General features: G+C 35.6%; 1 protein-coding gene across 2 annotated transcripts in view; it reads left to right on the top strand.

Annotated features, from left to right (window-relative positions):
• The window catches only part of Col12a1 (collagen type XII alpha 1 chain), a 109998-nt gene that overhangs the window by 66329 nt on the left and 17383 nt on the right, over positions 1-26286 (top strand). For both annotated transcript variants that reach the window (XM_047558679.1, XM_047558681.1), the window contains 18 exons: positions 924-1053; positions 2808-2927; positions 3967-4113; positions 4791-4907; positions 5058-5204; positions 5741-5815; positions 8116-8255; positions 10202-10325; positions 10501-10644; positions 12326-12490; positions 13765-13803; positions 13900-14038; positions 16061-16203; positions 16554-16663; positions 20338-20487; positions 21888-21965; positions 23555-23641; positions 24986-25039. In XM_047558679.1, coding sequence (XP_047414635.1) covers positions 924-1053; positions 2808-2927; positions 3967-4113; positions 4791-4907; positions 5058-5204; positions 5741-5815; positions 8116-8255; positions 10202-10325; positions 10501-10644; positions 12326-12490; positions 13765-13803; positions 13900-14038; positions 16061-16203; positions 16554-16663; positions 20338-20487; positions 21888-21965; positions 23555-23641; positions 24986-25039 — 2109 coding nt within the window. The remainder of the gene's footprint in view (positions 1-923; positions 1054-2807; positions 2928-3966; positions 4114-4790; positions 4908-5057; positions 5205-5740; positions 5816-8115; positions 8256-10201; positions 10326-10500; positions 10645-12325; positions 12491-13764; positions 13804-13899; positions 14039-16060; positions 16204-16553; positions 16664-20337; positions 20488-21887; positions 21966-23554; positions 23642-24985; positions 25040-26286) is intronic.

Genomic DNA, 26286 nt, shown 5'->3' on the forward strand with positions numbered 1-26286 from the left:
CCTCTTAGATCATTCTCCCTTAATGAACTTCATATGATAAAACATTTCAGGTACTTGAACTCAGTATAGCAGGCTTTAGTTCAAGTCACCTTTTTATTAATAAGAAACATGCATAACTGCCATTTAGAGATTCTGATCAAAATGAGATAGATCATTTTAACCATTCTCAAGAGTAGAGAAGCTTATGTTTAGTGTTCATTCAGCTTTGCTGTAGTCAAATGTGCAATTTGTATTTACTTTATTATAACATTAAAATATGATTTACTCTGTCAATTTACTGATTTTAGTTATGAGATTCTGTGCTGAGAATCACTGTCATAACTGACCCATATTGTTTGTGGAAGCAAAACACAGGGTTAGACAAGAAATTGAGATGACTCTTTGAGGAGGTTGTTGAATGTGTTTTCTATTTCCTGTATCCCATCTTCTTTTCCTTATTAGTGTCAACAAAACATATTTTTGAGGGCAAAAACAGTCCATTTTTGCTTACCAATGGACCCCAATAGCTAGTACCATGCCTGGTTCACATGGGGACCAGGTACACGCCTGTTGAAGGACTACTTGAACTTGATGCATGATGGTGATAGGCGCAGACAAACTTACTACAGACTGCTCCTCTACTCAGCAGTGTCTTCTGAGTTGTGTGTGTTATTATCTTTACTCCTCAGGTTTTCCTTCAGAAATATTTAGCCACATGGCTATTGACTGACTGATCTGGGATTTGAACCCAGATCTGTTGGACTCCAAAACCATTCTCTTATATTTCATAGAGGCGGTGTAGTCAATTTGTCTTTCCCTGAGTGTTGTGAAACAAAAAGGAACTATAAAGAAACCATTACTGTTTATGGGAATGCACAAAACATTGACTTTTGATCTTGAAGTACTCTAGCTTGCAATAAATATATAATTTAACTTTCCTACAGACCACAGTCCCAGGCAGAAGAAACAATGTAATACTGCAGCCCCTGCAATCTGACACTCCATATAAAATCACGATTATTCCTATTTACGAAGATGGAGATGGTGCCCATCTAACAGGAAACGGGAGAACTGGTTAGTGACTCACACCCCTCTTTTTTTTTTTTTTTTTGCTTTGAAATTGTCAAGATTTTAATATTGTTTCTTATACCTTTAAAAATATTTAAGTTTGTCCCTACCAATGCATCTCATTAACATTACATTTACATTCACACTTGACATTGACTTTCATCAAATGATGACATAAGAACACAATTTATTTTAAAAAATTTAAAGATCCATTAAAAAAAAAGAAGGATAAAAGAAGACAAAAACTTGTACATTTTTCTTTGCTTGAGATAATCTTATTTCTTCTTTGGAAAACCATTACATATTCTCTGTATAATGTTATAGTTTGATGTCAGGACTATAGCTATTAAATGTCAACTAAAAAAATCTCTGCTGTGAGTGAACCTTAAGTCATAAAAAAGAAGCAAAATGATTAACAATCATCATCTTCCTAAAAATTTAGCTATCTAAAAATTATTATACTAAATGATTTGCAAAAAGTTATCAACATTCAAGCCCCTTTCTAACTTATGTTGATGGCAACTTCTTATGGTTTAGAGTAAAAATTCTCTAATTTGATTGCTCATTGAAGTCACTAAAGAAGTTTTAAAAATTGTTGGTGTCTGGGAGCCACTCCCAGAGATACTAATGTAACTGGTCTGAGGTGTGGGCTGGGCCTGCAGATGTTCTAATGTGTAGCCAAGGCTGAGAGCCACTAGTCTAGCAGGAAGACAGGCTGGATTCCCGGTCTATTACTGGTAAATATTGGCATTCCACTTTTCTACTTCATTCAGCAAAAATCTTAGGTTTCTTTCTTCATTACTTGCTGGAATTCTTATTGTGCTTAAAGGTTCTTGACAGTGTTACAGAATTTGGAAGAGAGAACATTTGAAAGCTCCTAAGAGAAAAGCAGGGTTAGAGTTGATTCAACAGGGTCAGGAATCTGTATATTAATTTATTATCATCTGTAGGACTGAGTCATTGGAGACTTAGTCTACTGACTCAAAGTGATTTTAATCCAACAACTTCCCCTTTTCTACTTTTTAAACTACATTTTAGTACTTTTTTGGGAAAATAGCACATTTCAGAATTTAGTGCTTATCAAAATGTAAAAACAACACAAAACAAAATATTTAATGCGCCCTGAATTTTCTAGGAAAGGCCAAAGCCATGTCTAGTCTCTCTTATGAAAAAAAAGTTTTTCATGTGAATTATTTTTGTAATGCTTTGTATAATAGCAACTACCTGTCACGCCATCTAAACAGCATTGTTTTGCAAGATGTAGGTTTGGGGGCAGTGCATCTGGAGGATTGGAAAGGCAGTCTAGGTTATGTTGGTGGAAGAGGGTAGGGGAGGGGAGGAATGATATTTCAGTCACTAGCTAACTGTGTGGTCTTGGACAAATTATATCTTATTTATGTGATGAGATTGTCTGACTAGTCTCTAAATCGTGTTCTGGTTCTGACAATCCAATCTATAATATTCTAAAACAGATCTGATATCAATTTTGTATAATTTTGAGTCTTATCACAGGTCAATTCTGGATCATGCCTCCTGCTTAGGAGTCTTTTCTGAAAATCACCAGTCCTGAATCCATTTGAATGGATTTGAATTTTGTAAAGTACCAAGCTTATTTTGAACTTCAATGGCTTTTAATTATTTTCTGAATAAGAAAATTAAACTAATTAAACTAATAAGGCTGCCGTAAAAATACTCATAAGGTTCTGTGCTTTCTCTGTGGCAATGAAAGGTTAATGAGATGAATTAATGTTTGTTTTTAGTGGGACTACTTCCTCCTCAGAACATACACATCTCTGATGAATGGTATACAAGATTCAGAGTGTCCTGGGATCCTTCACCCTCTCCAGTTCTTGGATATAAAATTGTGTATAAGCCAGTGGGTAAGGAAGTACCTTTATCATAATAGAAATGCATTGGAAAATTATTTGCATGTTAGAATATTCTCTATTGCATTCAACTGTTGGATTCTCCAGGCAGTTCAATTATCACATCAAGTTCATTATTACCAGAAGTAATTTTATCTTAATGTTTTAAGTCAGCAGACTAAAGTATCACTGTTACTATGGGTGTAGATGATACTATCTAAATTTTATGATCAAAGAGTTTGATCTGTAAAGTTGCATAAATCAAAGTTACTCATGTTTAGTCATTCTACATATTCTAATGGTCATGAAAGAATGAAAGTTTAATCAATATGAACTTTAGTACTTTCCCCTTTTGTCTAGGTATTATTCTATTTTGGGCATAGACTTTGTACATTTTAGTTTTTTCATGACAAGCTTGCTTTCCAGTCTCCACTGACATTTTCACCAAAATCAGTATCACCTTGGTAAATTATTTGCTATCTTTGTTTCAGTGTTCTGCCTATATGCTTATTAAAATTGGAAGAAATATGATCTTTGCATCAAACTTCCTAGGGCATTTTCCATGTACCCAGGAAGACTGTGATCTAGAAACAAATGAAGTAGAGAAAGCAAGAGAAAGAAAAAGTGAACCTCTGTAAGAATAGAAAAAGAACTTAAAGAGGAAAAGGGAGTTGATAACTGAGGATTAAAAAAATGTGGAATGAGGTCCAAGATAGAAGTTCTTGGATCGTCTCTATGATATATAGAAAAATATTTATTGAGTACCTCCTCTATGGAAACACTATGCTGGAAAGGTGGGCTTAGAAAAGAGGCATGAGAACTTATTTACTAAGACAGCATAGATTATGCACCTACTGTATTCAAGGTACCGTGATGTGCTTTGAGTCAGTCCCTGCTACAGTTTTATGTTCACTATCTAATGTGGCCTGTGCCTTGGTCAGCCAGTGGATGAATTATTGATGCTCCATACTATTTGTCTTTAGGGTCTGTAGTGCTGAGTGAAATTTGAGGCTATGATAGCATCTTTCTAAATTGTACTTTGGTTGTTGTAAAGGTTCCAATGAGCCCATGGAAGCCTTTGTTGGAGAAGTGACATCCTACACGTTACACAATCTCAATCCCAGCACCACCTATGATGTGAGTGTTTATGCTCAGTATGACTCTGGACTCAGTGTTCCCCTCACAGATCAAGGCACTACATGTGAGTCATGCTTCTCTTCATGGTTGTAAGAATGAGTGGTCAAAACTACCAGTCCAGCCTGTTTTAACTTCACTTTTTCTTAATTTATGCATATTCAGCTGCACATAGGCAGGCCATTTTGTATCCAGTTAAACAAGATAGTTCTATAAATCCATATGAAAAGGAGTTGAATATATATGAATGTATGATGTTTGCTTTATGCAGAATATTATATTTTGAATCTTAAATGTTAAAATTGTAGAATTTGGCATTTCATCCATGTATAATCTGTATAAAGTTGTGATACTAGTTCTTCTTGACATTTGGTGTTAAGATATTCATTAATGCATTATTTGATTGAGTCATTGAATCTCTAAATTGTCCCACAGAGAGTTTTTTTTTTTTTTTTTTTAGGACTTAGTAGATAGCCTTCCAGGAAAATTTATTGTTTTTCATGAAACGACATTCCTATTTATGATTTTCCTTTATCCTGAAAATCAGTGACAGAAAGGAAGGTCTATTTTGGCTCTTCCTTCATGTATGTTTCATGTATTTTTCTTATAAGGAAAACACATTAAGATTTTAGACATTTATTTTTCAGCTGCAGTGAAAATTTAAAAATTGTGTTATAATGAAAAGTGTGGTTTTTGATATTATTCAGAGTTAATCTATCTTTTCCCCCTTTCTTTATTTTGTAGTGTATTTAAATGTGACAGATCTGAAAACTTACCAGGTTGGGTGGGATACATTCTGTGTCAGATGGTCACCTCACCGGGCAGCCACCTCCTACAGGCTGAAACTAAGCCCTGCAGATGGTATGTGTGTTTAAAAAAAAATGAACTGGAGCCCATAGTGAAAACATTTTGAACTTCAGTAAAGAATATTTTATTTTATTTATAAAATGATTATAAAATTCTTTAAATGTAATAGATGATAATACTGGCATTTCTCATTGTCATAATCAGGAACCAGAGGACAAGAAATTACAGTGCGTGGATCAGAAACCAGTCACTGCTTCACTGGCCTTTCACCAGATGCTGAATATGGGGTCACTGTTTTTGTGCAGACACCAAATCTCGAGGGGCCAGGTGTCCCTGTCAGAGAACACACTAGTAAGTTTTTGAGCAATTTTAAAATCCTCCATAAGGCTGCAGAATAGAACACTGAGGTGTGGAGGACTTAAGAGACACCTGCTCAGGCCCTTCTTCCTGTGAGTGGCAGTAATTGATGGGATGATGGTTCCTCAGAGTAGACTATGATCGTCTCAGGACCTTCATCTGCAGGCATTCCAGGTTGTCCCTGTTACAGAATTGGTGCTACTTTCAGGAAAGGGCTAATAGGAGGAAATAGCTCTGACCATGAGAAGGCGACTGTGCATCCTTATTAGTGACTTTTAGTCATTTAGCACTCTCTGAAGGCTTTGCATTTTCCCACTGAATCTGTGTCAGTAGCCGTAGTTCATGTGAAAACTCAAGGACATCAAGTTTGGATAGAATAGAATTCCCCGTATTCAGTGCCAATGAGCCTGGAGCCTTATTTTACAAGACTTGATTTGTTATTGAGGATTCAAATTGCTCTTATGATTTACTTTTTAGGATATGAAATAGGCACATGTTGTATTTTTCTGATTATTGTTTTTGAATTTTAGCCTTAAAACCAACTGAAGCTCCTACAGAGCCCCCCACACCTCCTCCTCCTCCCACTATTCCACCAGCCCGGGATGGTAAGTTCAGAAAACGAACTATGCAATGAATTTAGGGATTTGCAAGTTCTTAGTTATGCCTTATGTACATCATTTATAGTTGATAGGGAACATTCCTGATTTACTGTTCCTGATAAAGAGTTTTCAGATAGCAAGAAAAGATTACCAGTAGTTTGTACCTCTCCTTCTCCTGGCACATTTTAGTGTGAATAAAATCAGTCATAACCTTCTCTAGTTCTTTGGTTGGAATTCCGTTTTCTCAGTTTTGCAGGTTGAGATCTAGAAATACCTTCCAAAGTCCATAGTCATGTGTAGGGATTTTTTTCTGCTGGCTGCTGCTGGCATCAAGAGGCACTGTGAACCTTTTTTGGCTATATCTGCAAACTAATCCCTAAGGCTTTGATTTTGGAATTTCTGGCTTCTGACTTGAGAAGAACCCTGGATTACACAAAACTAAAAAAATTTCCATTCACTAAAGTTTGAGACATAACTGTCAGTGTGGTGAACTGGTAAAAAGACACTCTGAACTGGTGTCTCAGTTATTTGGGGGCAATTCTTTAGAGCTCCATCAGATTATGTTTAAGTTAAATAACCACTGGGTTCATTCTTTTTTTACATTCTGTTTTTCAGAAAGCATTTCAGATTTCAGAAGTATTTTCATTTCATATTAGAAGAACCTAGATTACTGCAACTTTTTAAACCTGTTATATAAGTAAAATTAAAAAATAAAAGTGTATTATTAAAGGGTAAAATAATAATAGTTTTCTTTAAATTGGACTGTTGAGAGAAGTTCAATAAATAATCTCGGCTAAAACAATGATGTTGGAGTTTAGGGGTGTAGCTCAGTGGTAGAGGGCTTACCTAAGAGACATGAGGCCCTAGGTTTAATCTCCAGCATTGAAAAACAAAACCACAAAACATAAAATGATTTTTTTGTAACATAAATTTTATTTTCTAAGGTATTTTGGTTTCACAACAAAATTGAGCAGAAAGTATAGGGAATGCCCATAAACCACCTGTGTCCTACCCTCTCATCCCCAGTCTGTCAACATCCCTCATCAGACCAGTACATTTGTCATAATTGATGAGTCACATCGACACATCATTACCACCCAAAGTCTGTGGTTTACGTTAAGACTCACTCTTGGTATTATAAATTCTGTATGTTAAATTTTTCTTTAGAATTTTTGTTTAGCTTCCAAGTCTAAAAAGACTCAAATATATTTCTTTATTTTATTTATTTTAAAAATTTGTTCTAATTACATGGCAGTAGAATGCATTTTAACACATTATACACAAAAGTAGCACGACTTCTTATTCCTCTGGCTGTACATGGTGCAGAGTCACACTGGTTGTGTAATCATCATGTATATAGGGTAATAATGTTCATCTCATTCCACCATTCTTCCCAACCCCCACATCCCCTCCCCTCCCTTCACTCCCCTCTACCCAATCCAAAGTTCTTCCATTCTTTCCTAACCCTCAGCCCAATGCCCCCCCCGCCACCCCATTATGGATCAGCATCCACTTATCACAGAAAATTCTGGCTTTGGTTTTTGGGGTTTGGCTTATTTCACTTAGCATGATATCCTCCAGCTCCATCCATTTACCTGCAGATGCAATAATTGTATTCTTCTTTAAGGCTAAGTAATATTTCAGTGTGTATATATACCACATTTCCTTTATCCATTGATCTGTTGAAGGGCCTCTAGGGTGATTCTGTAATTTAGCTACTGTGAATTGAGCTGCTCTACAAACATTGATGTGGCTGTGTCACTGTAGAATGCTGATTTTCAGGTCCTTTGGGTATAAACTGAGGAATGGGAGAACTGGGTCAAATTGTGATTCCATTCCAAGTTTTCTAAGGAATCTCCATACTTCTTTCCATAGTGGTTGCACCAATTTGCAGTCTCACCAGCAATGTATGAGTGTACCTTTTCCTCCACATCCTCACCAACACTTCATTTGATGTTCCAATTCATTTATTGTTTGAAGCCACTGGAAGAGTTTTCTGAGCAAATAGCATATCTTTGCATAATGGACCTAAACAAGAATGATCTCAGGGCAAGAATCAGGGTCTGTTAGACCTGTGCTTCTGTATTGTGCACTTGAGTCATTTGCGCATCTTATTATTGCTGATTCTGATTCAGGAAGTCTGGGGCGAGGCCCAGGATTCTGCATTCTGACATGCTTGCAGTTTGTGCTCTTGTCATTGAGCCACACTCTAAGTAGCAAGGTGTCTTCCTACATTATTACATGATCTCATTTGAATAGAAGAGTTAATGAGACTTGGGGTTTACTCTTTTTTTTTTTTCCCCCAGTATGCAAAGGGGCCAAGGCAGATATTGTATTCTTGACTGATGCCTCTTGGAGTATTGGGGATGACAATTTTAACAAAGTTGTAAAATTCATCTTCAATACTGTGGGAGCCTTTGATGAAATCAGTCCTGCTGGGATTCAGGTGAGTATCTTTCTACCAGTGGTTACTTATTTGTAGTGTCTTGCTATTTCCTTTTCAACTAGAAAGTTATTTCATCAAAAACTCTATTTTGACCCTTACTCTTTGTTATTGCTATTACGTATGTATTTTTAGGAAGGGTTTGGGTGTTAATGATAAATAAATAGAAAATAAATATCCCTCTCATTTTTATCTTTGGTTACATGATATTCCTGCTGGAGAATTTAGGGCATTCTGATTTCAATGTGCTTAAAACTTCCAGCAAGGATACATTTCCATAAAAGGTCATCCAAAGTTCTGGACATCAAATGGATTGTGATTGTCACATCCTGTAAAGTGAGAAGAATGTAGTGATTGGAGTGACTGTGTGGTCTCTGCTGCCTCCTCTATTATTACATTACAGATATTATTCTGTCCAGAAGAATGTCTATTATTGACCTGAAGGGTATTCAATTTGTTTTCCTAAAATGATAACTTCCAATTATATTGCTGGTAAATTGCTTCGGATTTACTTGTTGTACTAGATTAGGAAGTGAGAATAGCTATATTTCTGTGAGAGACCTCCAAGAATAATTCATCAATTTGTCAAAACCAGCCTATGAAGCTGAGAATTTCATCCACCATTCCCAACATACCCATGAACAGAGAAACACTCAGGCCTAGTGGCTCTAAACTATTTTGGGCGGCCTCCTCAAACTCCTTTGAGAATCTGATTCAGTCTGTTATTGCTATTCCTTGAAGACCCCTTCCAATTCCAACCCTTCTGGTGAGGCTTCCTGATGGTTTTAGGCATTCCATGCTCCTGAAGTAATTTTTCTGTATTACCATTACAGCAAATATCACTTTATATTGTCATTATTTGTGTGATTCTTTTCTATCTAAATATCTAAAATCATTTTTTTCCCTTTCTTCTCTATTCATTTTGGTGAATTTTATTCTTTGTTTTGGCAGTGTTTATGTCATTGTGGCATCTTTGAGACATTATAAAAAACAAGTTATTTGGAAATAAATGACAAGTAATTTCAAAAGGAAACCATATCCTTGTAATTAAATAGTACTTTATGAAATATACTAAATTTCAAACCCTGAAATAATCCTGTAGACATTGTTCAACCCCAGAAGAATAAAGTCTGACCATATTCTTCATTTAATGTGAATAATTAGGCAGTTTTTTTCCCTTGGCTTAAAAATAAGTGTTCTATTGAAAGAAATCTAAGAGTCTAGCTATAGGTAATAGGCTGTTTTCATCCTTTTTAGAAATCAAGATTTCTAATAGAGACAGCTATTGTATTTTATTAACTTCTGTGTACCAATTCATCTGTATACGTGATAATTCTAGTCCTTAAAGAAACCCTAGAAGGTAAATATAATGATTTCCACTTTACCAATAAAACTAAAGCCCAGAGTCTTGGGGAACTTGGCCGGTGTCACACAAGTATTAATGAATAGAGCCAAGATTTGAGCTACTCTAAAGCTTATACTCTTTCTACCCAAATGACATTATCACTGTTTGTCATGAGTTCTGGTTGTCATCACCCTTACACCATTTCTGTATTACTATTAAAAATGAATGTAGTCAATGAGACGATATGGTAGGCTCAGAACTCCAACATTTGAGTTCAGGATAATGTGTCCTTGTTGCTAATGTTGGGACCTCAGTGTTATACAGAATTACCTTTCTCTGCCTACATCCTAGAGAAAGACACATATGAATTACAGCATATTTTCATTGTTAATGTCAATTATGACTATTTCCTTGAAGGACTGAAAAGTAGAGAGTTTAATGAGACAACAGAAGTCAGTGTCAAAATATTAACCATAAAGAGCTTAAAATATTTTGCCAGGTCTCAGGCACCCCTCTCTCCATTCTGCAGCTAGAGGAAGCTCTCAAAGATTGAAATGTTAAATTAGACAACTGATACTCACTGGTAAACAACATTTTCTTTCAGGTTTCATTTGTGCAGTACAGTGATGAGGTCAAGTCTGAGTTCAAGCTGAACACGTACAATGACAAGGCCCTAGCCCTTGGGGCTCTCCAGAATATTAGGTACAGAGGAGGAAACACAAGAACAGGTACAGTTAATCAGAGTTTATGTGGACTCTCACTCTCCAAAGCAGTCGGGGTGACAGAACAGTGTATCATCCATCTCACCCTAATGTTCAGACGCTTATCAGTTGGACATGACTAATGGCAATTAGGTATTTTTTACTGAGGTGATACTAAAATGTTCCATGCCACACCTTGTAGGCAAGGCCCTCACATTTATCAAGGAGAAGGTCTTGACCTGGGAGAGTGGCATGAGGAAGAATGTTCCCAAGGTGCTGGTTGTGGTCACGGATGGGCGGTCACAGGATGAGGTCAAGAAGGCGGCATTTGTCATCCAGCAGTCAGGTAATCACAGGCATGGATTTGATTGAACTCATTATTTTAACCTTTAAATGTTCAGCAATGATTTAAAAAAAACCCGAATTACTGATTTTATGTTATAATTCCTTTTTACTCTGTACTCTGTACAGAGTAAATGTTAATTTAAATTTAATTATGGAATAGTCAGATAATTACTCAAAAATGAAAGCTATGATAATGGGATAATCCTTGAGCAACTCCCTGCCATGGCAGAAATGAATCCTGAGGCTGGTTCCTAAGCAAGGAGAGACATAGGATTCCTTCAGCTGTAGCTCTCTTTACAGAGGCAGACCTGAAGCAGATTGCTAGATGTTCTGCAAATAAGAAATACTAAGGTCTCAGGAAGCTATCTCTTAGGGGCCTGAGGTCGGGGTTGGGTAAGATCTTGCCAACAAAACACCCTGGGAGCCCTTTGCCTTTTGGATTAGTTATTTAGGATTGTTAGAGATGAAACTAGGTCTTTCAGTACTTGCATTAACACCCTCTCTGTCCCTGTGATCCTAAGCAGGATCTGAGGTAGGTCTGTATTTTAGAAGGAATTTTATGCCATGCATGATCTGTGGCAGCAAATTGTAAGGCACTTTGTTACATGGAATTAGTCATCTGCACATACATAATTCTTTGGCTAAAATTATGAGTCATGATTAGTGCCTTCGTACTGTCTTCTTTCAATGGAGATTTTTCTTTGCACTAATTATTAATGTCTTCTCATTAGGTCATACACTTTCAGCAGATTTTTTGCATATTTTGGGTTCCTAGTTGATTTAAGTTTGGGATTTGGGATTATGAATGCTTGTTTTTTTTAGTTACTACACACACACACACACACACACACACACACTTTACATTCCTTTCATAGCCTATTTTTTTTTCTTCCTGATGTTGAATTAAACTTTTGGAATAAAAACTTTGTTTATTTGTATTAGTCTAAATAAAGGAATGTTTATTGCCACTGGGAGTTGCAGATTTTATTTTGAAGGTGGTCAAATTGCTGCCATTGAGCCTGAGTTTGTTGAGAAAAATCAGGTCCAAGAATTCAGATTTAAAATAGCCCATTCTTGGTTTCTGAGTCACATATGCATAAATTTTTAGTGGTACCTAAGAAAGTTACAGTATTCCTGTATACATTAGGACAATGGATTTGTGGGAGGTTGTGTGCCCCACACCAAGTCTCTCTGCTGTTAAAAGCTTTATCTTTTAATTGTTAGGCTATTATATTAGGAGATCCAATGAATCAAACTTTATAAACCAGAAAATAGATGCCTTGGCAACAAGCACATATTCATCACCATATTTGAATTTTTTTTCTTTTGTACCAGGGATTGAATCCAAGGGTGCTTAACTGCTGAACCACATCCCCAGACCTTTTTTATTTTTTGTTTTGAGACAGGTTCTCACTAAGTTTCTTAGAACCTTGCTAAGTTGCTGAGGCTGATTTCAATCCTTCTGTCTCAGCCTCCCAAGTCCCTGGGATTACAGAAGTGTACCACCATACCCAGTGCACATATTCATTAAAAGAACATATTTATCCATTAAAGAGAGTTCTTGTCAAATATAAGGACTTGCTGCACATGCTGAGAAAATGATAAGATTTTATTTTGAATTATTCAAACAATAAAGAACAGAAAAAGAACATACAATTCATTCTATAAATGCTACTCTGCAGGGTTCAGTGTCTTTGTAGTTGGTGTGGCTGATGTTGACTACAATGAGCTTGCCAATATTGCCAGCAAGCCAAGTGAACGACATGTGTTCATTGTGGATGACTTTGAATCTTTTGAGAAGATTGAGGACAACCTTATTACATTTGTTTGTGAAACTGCCACTTCAAGTAAGTCATGGTCAACATAGGTTCATAATTTCATTGTCTTAGGAAATAGTTATTTATAGACTAAATAGAATCCCACTATATGGGATCAAGACTCTGCAAAAATAGATCCTGGGAAATCACTTGAAAACCTGATGAGTCATTATTCCATTGAGATCATGCTAAATGTGTGCTTGACAGAAATCTGTTTTTAGCCTTGAGGATATAATAACCCTTATATGGAAATTAAACATTTTAATATAATCTCTTCCCAACACCTCAGGGCTGTGACATTTAGGTAAATTAATCTTCAGCTTGGAATTGCATATATAGAAACTCTTCTGTGAGATGAAGATTTTTCCTATTTATTGCCAGTTGGTATTCTGTCAACATTCATGCTTCAAGAAAGCAATAGATCAACTGGCTTGTCCTTGTGTGCTCCATGAAAATTCAGCTGATTTTCGTTTGTTTGGGTTTAGATTTTTCTTATACCATATTCAGCTTTGAAACTACAATGAAGGACTAAAGATCGATTAAGTCAATTTATCATCTTCCTCATCCATTAGCAGTAATTCTTGGGATATTACATAATGGAGACCATTATGTGACCAGTTTACACTTCTAATCCTAGGCAGGGCTCTAGTTTACAAATGCCATATTTCCCCTATTAAATCTTACATCATAAATATAAAATTCTGGTTTGAGCTGGCAGTAGTGAATAAATGTCCGGGCTTTACTGTGAAAACCTATGCTGAACTCCAGAGTGAGCTGCTGTGGTGAAAGTGGGTAGAGGGCTGGAATTGTCTCCCTTCCGCTCCTGGATGCAGTTGTCTGGTACCTCTGGCTTTGGGAGGTCCAGGGTGAAAATTGTGGTATACTTGTCACTGTTATGTACAGTAAGCAGTGAGAGGCTGGAGGCTTGGCAGAAAAGGGGGTTAGGAATGAATGAAGTCTTCTCCCTTTGCATAAATCTCACATTTTTTGGGGAGAGAATTTCTTTATTGAAAAACAGGCAAAATATTTTCAATTCCATTTTATTATTTTTAAGAAAATTGTAAAATTCCAGTTGGACTAGAGAATATTCAGAAAACTTTTGTTATACTGATTAATAGTGTATTTTTCTTATACATAAGAAACCTACAAGAAATAACTTATAAAAGGTTAAATTGACAAGTTAACTTTTATAAATGAATGAACAGTTTCATGACTTGTTATGCACACATCACTACTTTCTGTGAGTTTGTAGAATTTGTATATACTGTTGGTGAGTCATACTTAAAGAACTCTGTACATTGCAGGTTGTCCTCTCATTTACTTGGATGGCTACACCTCACCAGGTAAGCATTTATGTCCTTGGACTAACTTATTTCTAGATTTAAGGAATAAAATAATTAAAATATACTCATTTTAGTAATTTCTTCTTTGATATAAAGGATTTAAGATGCTTGAAGCATACAACTTGACAGAAAAGAATTTTGCTTCTGTCCAAGGAGTCTCTTTGGAGTCAGGGTCTTTCCCCAGCTACTCCGCTTACAGGCTTCAGAAGAATGCCTTTGTGAATCAACCTACTGCGTAAGTGTGAGAACAGGAGGTTCCCTTTTTCTTATAATGGGCAAGAGGTTTGTGGACTCTTTGCTGACTTCCTAGGATCCTGGAACTTTAGAACTGTTAGAAGACTCATTATAGATGACCTAGTCTGTTTTCCCTAAATAGAGTTGGGTTAATAATTTTCCATCAGTTTATGTGGCAGGTTGTAAGCAGGGAACTGGGATTCCCAGATCCAAGAATCTCAGCCTGATCCTTTTGAATTGAAGGCCAGGATTGTAGGTATGCTCCTTCTAAGAGAGGCTGTTAAAACAGGACGGCAGCTTATTATTGGGAATGTATCCCCCTATGGAGCAGAATGACTGGATGGAGTAGGCAAAGAATGAGAGCAGGAATTCTTTTTAGTGTTTCATACCTCTAGAAAATGAAAGACTGCTGTAATTTTGCTTGTCTATGATCAGACCTGCAGCAGTCAGTTTTTATTGGATAATACTCTAGCAATCTGTTGGGTAGCTCTGGAGATTGTTATTTTAGTTCATGAAAGTTTGCACCTGGATATGATAACAGAAATATGTATTTTTTATTCATTAAAATTAAAATGTTTAATGTTGAAAATATGTGTTTGGCAACGAATGGAGAGAAAAGAACAAGAAGAAATAAAGCTTTCAGAAACTTAGGATAGGATCAGAAAATAACATCTGAAATTTGAAATGGCTCTGGTTAAGCTAATGGAAAATTCAGAATAAAACCAAAGCTAATTATTTTAAGAAGGCACAGATTGTGTTGTAGTTCGACTACATTGTAACTCCTGACTCTTATGGTTAGCCATGTTGGTTTGAAGTGCTTGGTTTTCAGCAAACCTTAATAACCAATGTTCAACTCTTTCAGTCACCTCAAGATATGACTCTTACGTTTTAACTTACAACATCCTATTGTGTTTGCAAGAGTCAGAACTTTTGAATGAAAGGAAATAAACATGAATGTAATTGAATGATTATTTTCACAAGGGCTGGTTAAATAGGGAAGAAGAAAAATGGCTACTTGAGAGATGAGGTAACAGGGAGAAAATATTATTTTAAACCTGGATGTGATAGATCGTTCTTGAACACATCAAAGGCATTTTGCCAGCTTGCTCAGAGCATTTGACAATGCATAGCAGTATTATTGTCCAGAAGTACCGATGACACTGTAGGAGGACATGCAGTCACAAGACACATTCTGTGCCGTAGGCCAAAATTTATAGAGGCATAGCTTCTTTTCTGTCCAAGATTTGATTATCTAGGCCTTTTTCCCTCCTTCAGGGAGAATGTGTTACATGGTCTCAGACAGAAAAGCATCAATTCTGCTTCAAAAATTGTTCCAGGACAATGGTTGACTCAATTCTGGAAGGACACAGGGGACCGAATTTTTTGTCTCCCAGCCTTAAAGCCAAGAAATGTTTCCTTTTAATTGACTCCCATCCCTTTATCAGCACTAAACATTTGCACATGTACATGGCCTTAACATTTACAGTTGTTTTCATTTGGGGAATATGTGAGCTTCTTGAGGTGATTTGTTTGATGTCAACAGAGGAATTTGGAAGTGCAAGAAATTAACAGTGATAGGGAGAGAGAAATTAAAGCAATAACCCTCTTTGCCTGTGATCTTATCCCCTTGACATTGAAAATTAAGTATGTTTAATAAGATTCATTCTCTTTACATGATATCTATGTAATAATGTTTATCACCCTAAAATTATTATGTGATTTTATAGTCCTCTATGTGTCTAGAAGAAATTCATTATTAACAGTAGAACAAAAGACTATTCAGTAATTTCCCAGACTTCTGTGATTTTATCAAATAAATGATGTACTACTATTTGCATAATGGGTCTTTAGTATTGATTCTTTTGATGTATTTCCTAAAATTTTCTCCTTCTATTATTGAATCAGATGATTGTAAACATCCCCTAGTACCCATAATGGGATTCTGGTCTAATGGTTTTCTCTGTTTCTGATGAAAAAAAAAAGTCCTTATTTATTTATTAATCTATTTTGTTTTATCTCACAGAGACCTACATCCAAACGGACTTCCTCCTTCATACACAATTATACTATTGTTCAGACTTCTCCCAGAAACTCCCAATGATCCTTTTGCAATTTGGCAAATTACAGACAGAGACTACAAACCACAAGTTGGAGTGATTGCAGATCGTAAGGATTTTATCCTATTTTAAGGCACATGCAGACATAGTTTTGATCCTGTTTTTCTCTTTTCTTCTCTTTTCTGTCTAGAGACCTTCTGAATATAACCAAGTTCAGGCTCAGTACTTGGTTATTCAGAATTTGAATAATATATATTAAAAAAATACATATATATACTTGGTATATGCTTTATAATTAAACTTAAAAATATAACACATCAGTAAATATTCTACTTGTATATTATTGCAAGGGAAATTATTGAATTTTTAGAAGTTTTTCCAGTAAGATTGGTTTGCTAATACTTACAATAAAAAGTATGCCATGCATGTAATTTAATAACAATCTCACATTGCTTACAGCTTCTAGTAAGACATTATCATTCTTCAACAAGGATACAAGAGGCGAGGTGCAAACTGTTACATTTGACACAGATGAAGTAAAGACCTTATTTTATGGAAGTTTTCATAAGGTAAAAATGTAAGATTATCTGAGTCTCATTTCTAGAAAAAGAATGACTTAAAAATAAAAACAAATTTCTTTTATTACTTATTAAAATGTCATGTTAAATTGGTAGAGTTCTAGCTATGTCTTTTGAAAAGATAATATTATTTTAGATAATTTGATTGATTTCAAGAAAAAAATTAAGACAATAATTCTATTAGTCAAGAGATAACTACTGCTGGGTGTAGTGGTGCAGCCTGCGATCCCAGCCACTTAGGAGGCTAAGGCCAGAGGACCTCAAGTTCTAGGCCAACCTGGTCAATTTAGCAAGGCCCTGCCTCAAAATAAAAAAAATGAAAAGACTGGGGATGTAACTCAGGAGCAAAGTCCATGGGTTCAATTTCCAGTACGAGCGAGAGAGAGAGAGAGAGAGAGAGAGAGAGAGAGAGAGAGAGAGAGAGAGGGAAATGGAAAGAAGATAGATAACTACTATTAATCCATTAATGTTTTAATATATTTTCAAAGTCTGAATCAGATGGTTATAATATTGTTCACCAATTTTTATACTTATTTTATTGTGAATGTTTATGTCTTCACACTTGAAAAGTTTAATAATTTAGCAAATTATATTTTAATTGATAATATTCTATACAGAACAGAGCTTTTGGCTTGCTTGCTTATTGAAAAGTTATAAACATGCTAGCGAAATGTAACTATGGACAACTAGTTGACAAATAAGTATTGAAGTTGGGAGCATTAGAAACAAAAGGGTCAGTCTAGGTTAGGAATAGACTTATTAATGATATCCCTTCATGCACTGGAGTATGTTAACAGGAATACCAGTTATTACACAAAAGGTCTAAAATTTTTCCAAGTATGGCATGCAGAAAGATTAGCCCCGCATATAAAATATAAATATTTCCACTTCGACCTGAACTTCCTCTAACTTGAGTAGGTTTACTATGATTTCTTGCTGTTTTTACTCTCAAGGAAACCTGGTTTCTTTCCAGAATGTTTTTCTAATTCATAAATCAGATTCATGATAAGGATGGTAAAAGACTTTTATTGAGTTGAAAGAGGCTTCAATGTGCACATTGTTAGTAACCAAAAAGAAAAAAACCCTCTAACTATAGTATGTTTACTTAAAAATTTATAAACTTTCATGTAGTACAGTATAAATTCTTTATAACAAATTAGTTTGGATGTTATAGGTTTCAGTTGATCCTTATCTGAAAATAGATGTTGAATCTGGCATAGTTCTTATGCCATTTTGTGGCCATTGGTAGACCTAATAATTTAAATTTGGGTAACATGCTAAGAAGGACTATTTTTTTTTCTTTTATATCTACTAAAGATATTGAGAATCGTCTTCTACTAAACAACCAAAAACCACTTAGTAACTATTTAAAAATTTCCAGCTTTCATGGAAAGCTTCATTTTATTTGAGCCAAAAAAGGCAGTAATTTTCAGAGATCTATAGCAACAGTCATGAATTACTACAAATCAAGATAAGTTTTTTGACATTCCCTTCTTCTTACTATTTGTCTTCCCAGGGAGGTATAGCACTCTTGGGTCTTACATAACACCCCCCTTTTCTCTTTCTTACTAACTTCATTTTCTCTCCCTAAATTCTCTTTCTTTTTATTTCATAATCTGTCCTTAGTTTTTACTTTCCCTTTTTACTAAGTCCTTTTCCTCCTTCACAGCTTCACCTCGTTCTTTTTTTCAAAAACATCTTTATTGAAATATTTTTGATATATAAAATTGTATATATTTAAGGAATACGAAGAAGTGTTCTGATATTGTGATATATGAGATTGTGAAACGATTTTCACAACCAAGCTAATTAATATTAATTAACATTACTTCTGCATGGTTACTGTTTTGCATGTGTGTTGAAAAGATTTAAGATCTAGCCTCTAAGCAAATAGCAATTGCACGTGTACAACACCCCGCCTATTCCTTTTTCCCCATCTCATGTATTCCATCAGTGCACATGCTGCCTGGGATCGCCACCAACTACTTGCATTCTTACTGAGCCAAGGAGTAAAGTTCTCTTCTCTCACTCTTCATCTAATTCCTGAACTGAAGTTCTTCAACCTTGGCTGGGAATGAGCAGAAGAAAGTTAGTGATGATGGCAGGAAGAGGGCCCTTGGGAGAGAAGAGAATAACTAAATGAGTTTAGGGTTGACAATTATCACTTCTTGTACATTCTTTTGAAAAACTGTGTGTGTTTGTGTGTGTGTGTGTGTGTGTGTGTGTGTGTGTGTTCTACTGATAATAGATGAGATAGATCCATGTAAGAAATAGAGTAGGTGAAAAATGCAGTTTTAGGAAGTGTCAGAGCCTGGGAAGGTAGATGAGTGGCAGTTGAGAAATAAGTCAGTTACCTTAAATACTTGAGACAGTGATCTACAGATGACCAGCTCAGTCTGAGATGTAACTACGTATGTGTTTAAAATGCAGGAAAACATACTGAATAAATAATCGCAAAATGTGTTTTTAGGTTGTGTTTCCTTATGGTTAGCATAAAATGACACCTGTGTTTGGAGTGATTCTGATACAAATTTGTTTTAATTTTTATTTTGATATAATTTTGTGGATACTATGGGTTTTCATATGGTGAATGTTTGCTTCTGTGGTTGAGCACATAAAGAGTCAATAAAATTCACATAAAAGTCTAATTCCTATTATATAATAAATATCCTTGAAATGCTTATACAATGTTCATTTTGAGTTCAATATTAGTTGATTGCCCTGAGGGCCTTTAAACTTCATTTTTAGTAAGTTATATATCACTTGTATATAAAAACAATATGTAATTCATATTTATCATAGATATGATAAAGTAATCTTTTGGTGGTAAGTCCATGTGGGAAAATATCTACTTTAAAAATGAAACTTTAGGAATTGTAAGCCTATTGACTCAGAACATTTAAGAGAATTTCTGTTCTTTATAACTTTTTGCCAAACTTTTTGAAGTAATCATCAAGTAAGTATTTGTGTTGATGTAAGTGGAAACTACGAGCATAACCATCAAGTCAAAGATTACCCACGACCATTCTTATATTGTTGAAATACAAATGCTTTATTAATTATCTGTACTAGTAGATTTCTTAACATTCTGTGTCTTCAGAAGCAGACACAAAATCGATTAACATAAGTGCTTTTTTCCTTAAGAGGAAATGAATCTAAAGTTCTATTAATTTCCAGAGTTGAATCTCTACAGAAGATACTTTATGGCTGATAAGTTATTTTTGGCTGAGACTGGGAAATAACAAGTTAAAAATTGAATTGAGCAAAATCAGTGGAAGACATCTGAAACTTCTTTGTACTGAGTATAATGTATAAACAATTTATTAACCCTGTTTTGTCAGTTCTTTATAGTTTGCAAAGTCCTTTCACCCACTCCCTAAATTCTGGTCATCTCAGCCAGAGTAAACAGTGGGAAAATAAGAAAGTATGTGTATGCATGTGGATAACAGAAACAGACCAGCCACTAAGTGACTTATCTAGTTTCATATTGTTAATAAATGACATTATTGACATTGCAATCTGGTTCTGGGTTTTTAGTTTAAGACTCTTGGTTTGAGATGAGAATAGTTTAAGAAATACCTTTAAAAATTTCTGTGATTTGAAGTATGCAGAAGACAACTAATTTTTTTGGTAAAATTTTTATAATGGAAACAATTTCTTTTTAGGTTCATATTGTAGTAACTTCAAAAAGTGTTAAGATTTACATAGACTGCTATGAAATTATAGAAAAAGACATAAAGGAAGCTGGAAATATCACAACAGATGGTTATGAAATTCTTGGAAAACTACTTAAAGGAGAAAGGAAATCAGCCACAGTAAGTAATGCATCTTTTTGTTTCTTGATACCTTGTGTTAAGATTGATATGAAATTTTCTAAGTAGCTCAGTCGATTTTATTTATTTTTTCTCAGTGAGTTTTAAATTGCCAAACCTGAAACTTTGGAAGAGTTACATTCAGAAAATATGCTATCAGCAGCCCATAACATTGCGCCTTACCATTAGAAACAAAAGAAGTTATCTAGGCACCAAGAAATACTGTGTAGTTGTCTTTAAACAGCATCAAGTTGTAGGGAAACAATGCAGAATTACCGGCCCACCCAGTGAAATCTAAAATAGTTCTTTTTTTATTCTTCAAAGATAACATTTTTTAGAGCACTTTTGTGCAATTGGGACATTAAACATTTGTGGACACTAACTGTGACTGTCCTGAGCCTGGGTCTGCTCATAGATGAGCCATTGGTCTGTCCCAAAAGGATCAGTGTAGTAGGGTGGCCAACTGATGCCTTACTCTTGGGTTTCATTGCCTCAAGTTTAGGGCAGGGATGTGCCAACTCTGTTCACAGTGCAGTTTAGTAGTAAAGGCCTCAATCTAAAGCTTTCACTGTACTGTATGAGGATAATTCATGTTAAATGTCCATCAAGAAACATTGGCCTAAAAGCTAATGAAGTTCTTTGGCTTCTCTTATTATTATTTTTAATGGCATTATTTATTTAATTTGGCTTTGTTCCATGAGCAGGGTTTTCTATCAGATTCAAAGGGAAAATTTTTAGTGTATAACATAGAAAGAATTAGCTCAAAATTTAATGAGATTATTATTAAAAGCCAAACTGTTGAATTTTGGGTTTGGTATTTAAATGGAACAGTTACATCAGGTTTTTAAAAGAATGACTACATCTAGATGACCTTTTTGTTTTTGTCAAAAGAACTATATTTTTGAAGGTATATGTTATGTTAAAATAGTTGAGGGCCAATGGAAAAGTTATTTGTCAACATTTTTTTTAAAAAACACATGAATTTTAGTGTAAGTGAGAAATCATTTATTCAATGTTACTTTTCTACAAGGGTGGATTATTAAAAATTGATTTGAATATATGTAGTCTTAAAATTAAGCATAAAAATGCATAAACAACAGCAATAACAAAAACAAAAACTCAAACATTACTTTAAAAGCTCACTTAAGACAGAAAATCAGTGATTGCATTTTAGCTGAAGAAGAGAATCAGGAGTGGGAATTTCATATATTCATTTCACCTTATTATCTTTTTCAGGCATATATTTTTATGTTCTTTCCTTATGAAGTAAGGGCCACATTCTCTTAAGGTCTGGCACCCTTGGGAGAATCTGTGTGAGAAGTTGGCAAAGAGTAGAACATGGAAATATTAATATAAATTGTTCTTCGTCCATCTGTAGCTGACATTGCTCTTGTTTTTTGCAGTTCCAAATCCAGAGTTTTGACATTGTTTGCAGCCCAGTGTGGACCAGTAGAGACAGATGCTGTGATATTCCTTCTAGGGTAAGCAAAAGGGAATGACTGAGTGGTCCCCCAGGACTCAGTCCTTGTGATGCAGATGGTTTGAGAGAGGAAGTGCCACTCAGCAGCTGCATTTCCAAATTGGAGCCACGGGACACATAACATTTACTCATCAGTGACACAGCCCAGGCCAGTGCCTGTGTGACTTCCTTTCAAGCTACAAATGCACAAGACCATATCTGGAAATTCTGTAAAAGTCAGAAAAGTCCTTCTGAGTCAATGTGTTTGACAAACCTACTTACTGCAAAGTCCTCCTATTCCTTATAAAATCTGAGCATTTTACAGAATTAATCATAACCTTTCTGAATATTTAAGGCTTTTTAGATGGTAGAAATAACCATATTTCTTTTTGAGATGCTCACCTTCCCCCTTAGCATCTGTGTAGGTGGTAGTAATAACAAAGTTTGAATGTTCATAATGGATTTGAAGCTTTGCAAGCAAAGAACTGCATACATCCACAAGACAAGTGTACATTATTTAGTCAAGAAGTATTTATTGAGTATTCATTATAAGCCAGACACTGTTCTGTTGCTAGGGTTACAGCAATAAAAAGTAAGTAGCCTAGTGAAAGGCAGGGGGAGAAAAATAATTAACAAGAGATATATAGAGTTGGCTCTCTCTTTCTGTGGATTCAGCATCTGTGAACTAACTGCAGATTGAAAATATTTAAAAAATTGCATCCATACTAAGCATGTGTGGACATTTTTCCTTGTCATTATTCCCTTAACAGTATAGTACAGCAACTGTTTATAGTACTTACATTGCATTAGGTATTATTAATAATCTAGGGATGATTTAAAGTGCACAGGAAGATGTGCTTAAGTTATAAACAAATATGCATCATTTGATATAAGGAGCATCCTTAGATTTTGGAATTTGCCAGGAGCCCTGGAACCTAACCCCCACAGATACTGAAGGTTGATTGTACTATGCTATAGAGTGAGAGTCCTAGGATGACATACAAATCAGGGTAAAGGCACATGGAATGATTTAAGTATCATCAGCCTTCAGTGATAAGGGTGAGATTTAGGCAGAGCCTGAATGAAGTGAGGGAGAAAACTATTTGGATAATGGAGGAAGAGCATTCTGACTGGAGGAAATTGTAAGTGGTTCTAAGGCCATAATGTACTCTAAATAGCTGAGAACTCGATGGAGGTAGATCAGTGGGGCTGGAGCAAAGTGAAAGTGAGGGGGTAAAGTGGTAGGCATTGAGATGGACTTGATGGTGGGGAGTGGGCTTGCAGAACGTGAGGGAGTTGTAGGTCATGGAAAGAGTTTCTTTTTCTGAATTAAATGGGACTTGATATACAGTGCTTCTCTAACACTGGATTAAAGAAAATTGGATTAAGTTGCTAGTGGTCCTGCTGGTTTTGTAATGTCATGTGTCGTTTCCTAAAGTAAAGCATAAAATGAAAACATAAAGGAGTCAAGCAAGTTTCAGTTTAAGACTATTTGTAATGTTAACAAGAAGTTATTTCTTCAAGTTGGGAAACAGACTTTTTTGGGAGTGGGAGATAGGAAATCTCCCCCACTTTCAAATCTCAAAGTAAATATTCTTTTCAAATTTTCAGAGAGATGAAGCAAAATGCCCTGCTCTTCCAAATGCATGCACATGCACACAGGACAGTGTTGGACCTCCAGGGCCTCCAGGACCTGCGGTAAGGAAAATGAAATTGTTTTTGCTTCTTAAGTCTTTGGAGTGATCATCTATTTGCCAGTATGGAGTTCATAAAATTCTTCTACACATCTGTTTTCTGGGACAGAGCAAGTTCAATAGGCTAGTTGGCTAGTCTTTGAGAGGTTTTCTCTTAAAGACAGGAAACTTATAGATGGGTTTCCAGCTACAATTATATGACTTTGAAAATTCCTTCCATCTCCTGGAAGTTTTTGTATGAATGGAGTAGAGCTGTGATTGAGAGGCTGGCCCACAGTTAGAAGTTAGAACAGGTGCATCTTATGAAATAGACATTTCATGATCATACTATTTAAAGAGGGCATTTCACATGTGCTATGCCATAAATTCTGGGTGAAAATACTGAAGTTTTGAATAACTTGAATGAGAAAACTGTGGCCAGGTCTACTCATGGATAATAGGGAAGCACAAGGCAAAACGCAGTGATAGATCTCATTTAGTCAAGCCAACAATAAACCTGGGCCACTTTTGAGGAATGAAATGATAACTCTAAACCCTGTTGACTTCTTTTAAGAAAATGGATAATTAAAATAGGAACAGCTCAAGAATTCTCAGAACACCAAATTTTATTATAATTGGGTTGTAGCAAATAACAAGCAAAATAGCTTTTCAAATACAGAATTAAAATGTCAATCGAGTTATCACTTTTTTAAGTGACAGTGACTTACCTGAATTACATTTATAGATACAAGATTATATTTTATGTGTGACAGATGTTTTTGAGCAGTTTTTTCTTTAGTCATGAGGTCACATTCATGGACTTACTTTGTCTTTGCTCAGTGGTTTCTGAATTCCTGTTAGGTTAAGTACATTTTCTGAGGTTCTGAGAGATTTAAGATCCCCTTCTTTTTGGATATTATTTTCCCTGAAAAATGTAATTCACAGAGTTCCTAAACATATTTTTCTCTTTACTGTAGTCAAGTAATGTTGTTTTTCCTAATAAACCTCAAATTTTCAAATGAACTTCAAATTTTGATATCATTGAGGTATATAAAATGTCAAAGTAAGACATTTAGAATGTTCAAAGTTTTGAAATTCTCTTCCTCCACATAGTTCAATGACATGACTTTGTGTGTGTGTGTGTGTGTGTGTGTGTGTGTGTGTGTGTGTGTGATGCTGGGAACTGAACTCAGCCTTGCACATGTTCTACCATTGAGACCTCAACCCTGAAGTGAATTTTTTACTTCAGTATTTTGCAAGTAGCTATGGAAGTAATGATTTTTTGAGACTTAATTCCTTAAGCAATTTTTATATATCAACTTCCTTTTACTATCCTCAAATTAAAATGTACCCTTACTATGTATTTTAGGGAGGACCAGGTGCTAAAGGTCCCAGAGGTGAAAGAGGTATCAATGGAGCAATTGTAAGTATATTTTAGAGTGCATTTAAATGTTCACTATATGTTGAAGTCTGGTTGTACAAATTTTCATTAAGGGGGTATGGGACCTTGAGCAAATTAGTTCAGGTTTGGTATGTATTTTAGTCAGTTTTTCTTTGCTGTGACCAAAAGACCTGAGAAGAACAACTTAGAGGAGGAAAAGTTAATTTTGACTAATGGTTTCAGAGATTCAGTCCATAATTAGCTGACTCCATAACTCTGGGCCCAAAGAAAGGCAGAACATCATGGCAGAAGACATGGTAGAGGAAAGCAGCTCAGAGTTACATATAGGAAGCAGAGAAGCGGAGAGAGAGAGAGAGAGAGAGAGAGAGAGAGAGAGAGAGAGAGAGAGAGAGAGAGAGCGAGCGAGCGCAAGAGTGCTCTATTCCCCAGGACAAAATATAAACCCCAAAAGCATACCCCCAGTGACTTACTTCCTCTAGCCATACCCTACCTGATTATGGTTACCACCCAGTTAATCCATATTGGTAGATAATCTAATCAGTTTACTTCTGAACATTCTTGTGTTGTCTCACACTTGAGCTTTTGGGGGACACCTCATATTCATACTATAGCAGTAAGCCTTAGGCAATATAATTACCTCTGTCTTATCTCTGGAGGTCAAGTGAGGGATGAGAATAGTTGGAGAAAGAAATGCATACAGTGTATTTCATGATGTAGCAAGGACACATGGGAATCTGCAGAAAGTCCATAAAAAAGCTCTGCTGGAACATAGGAAAGGATAAAGGGTGAACTGGCCATCATTTGAAAGATCTTACAGGTAGCACAGACTTTCTAGAGAGCCAGAGCAGTTTGGGATCAATTCTGCTGCTCTTTTTTCACTTGTTTCAGAAAAATTGCTGAGTTGTCCCTATTCACTAGGGGTCATGGGCCCCTTCTGCTAGTTCCACACTGGTCTTCTCTAAAACCACTTAAGTTCCCTGGAGACTATTTTATGAAGATAATGTGGAATTTTTTGGTCACAATATCATTAAAGATAAGCTAACCTAGTCAGAAAAGAGTAAGATTGGGCTGCTTACCCAGGTTTGCCCAACTCCAAGTATATGCCCTTTCCAACAAGACAAATTGCAAAAAGAACTCGAACCTAGAGTGTCCAATCCATGGATATCTGTTTTTTCCTTCCTTTGATTTATGTATTCTTTAGTCCTAGAAATAAGTCCAAGTCTAAGAGAAATAACGATTAGCTTAAAATACAATAATTCTTCACCCCT

This window comes from Sciurus carolinensis, chromosome 7, assembly GCF_902686445.1.
Source record: "Sciurus carolinensis chromosome 7, mSciCar1.2, whole genome shotgun sequence".
Lineage (NCBI taxonomy): Eukaryota > Metazoa > Chordata > Mammalia > Rodentia > Sciuridae > Sciurus > Sciurus carolinensis.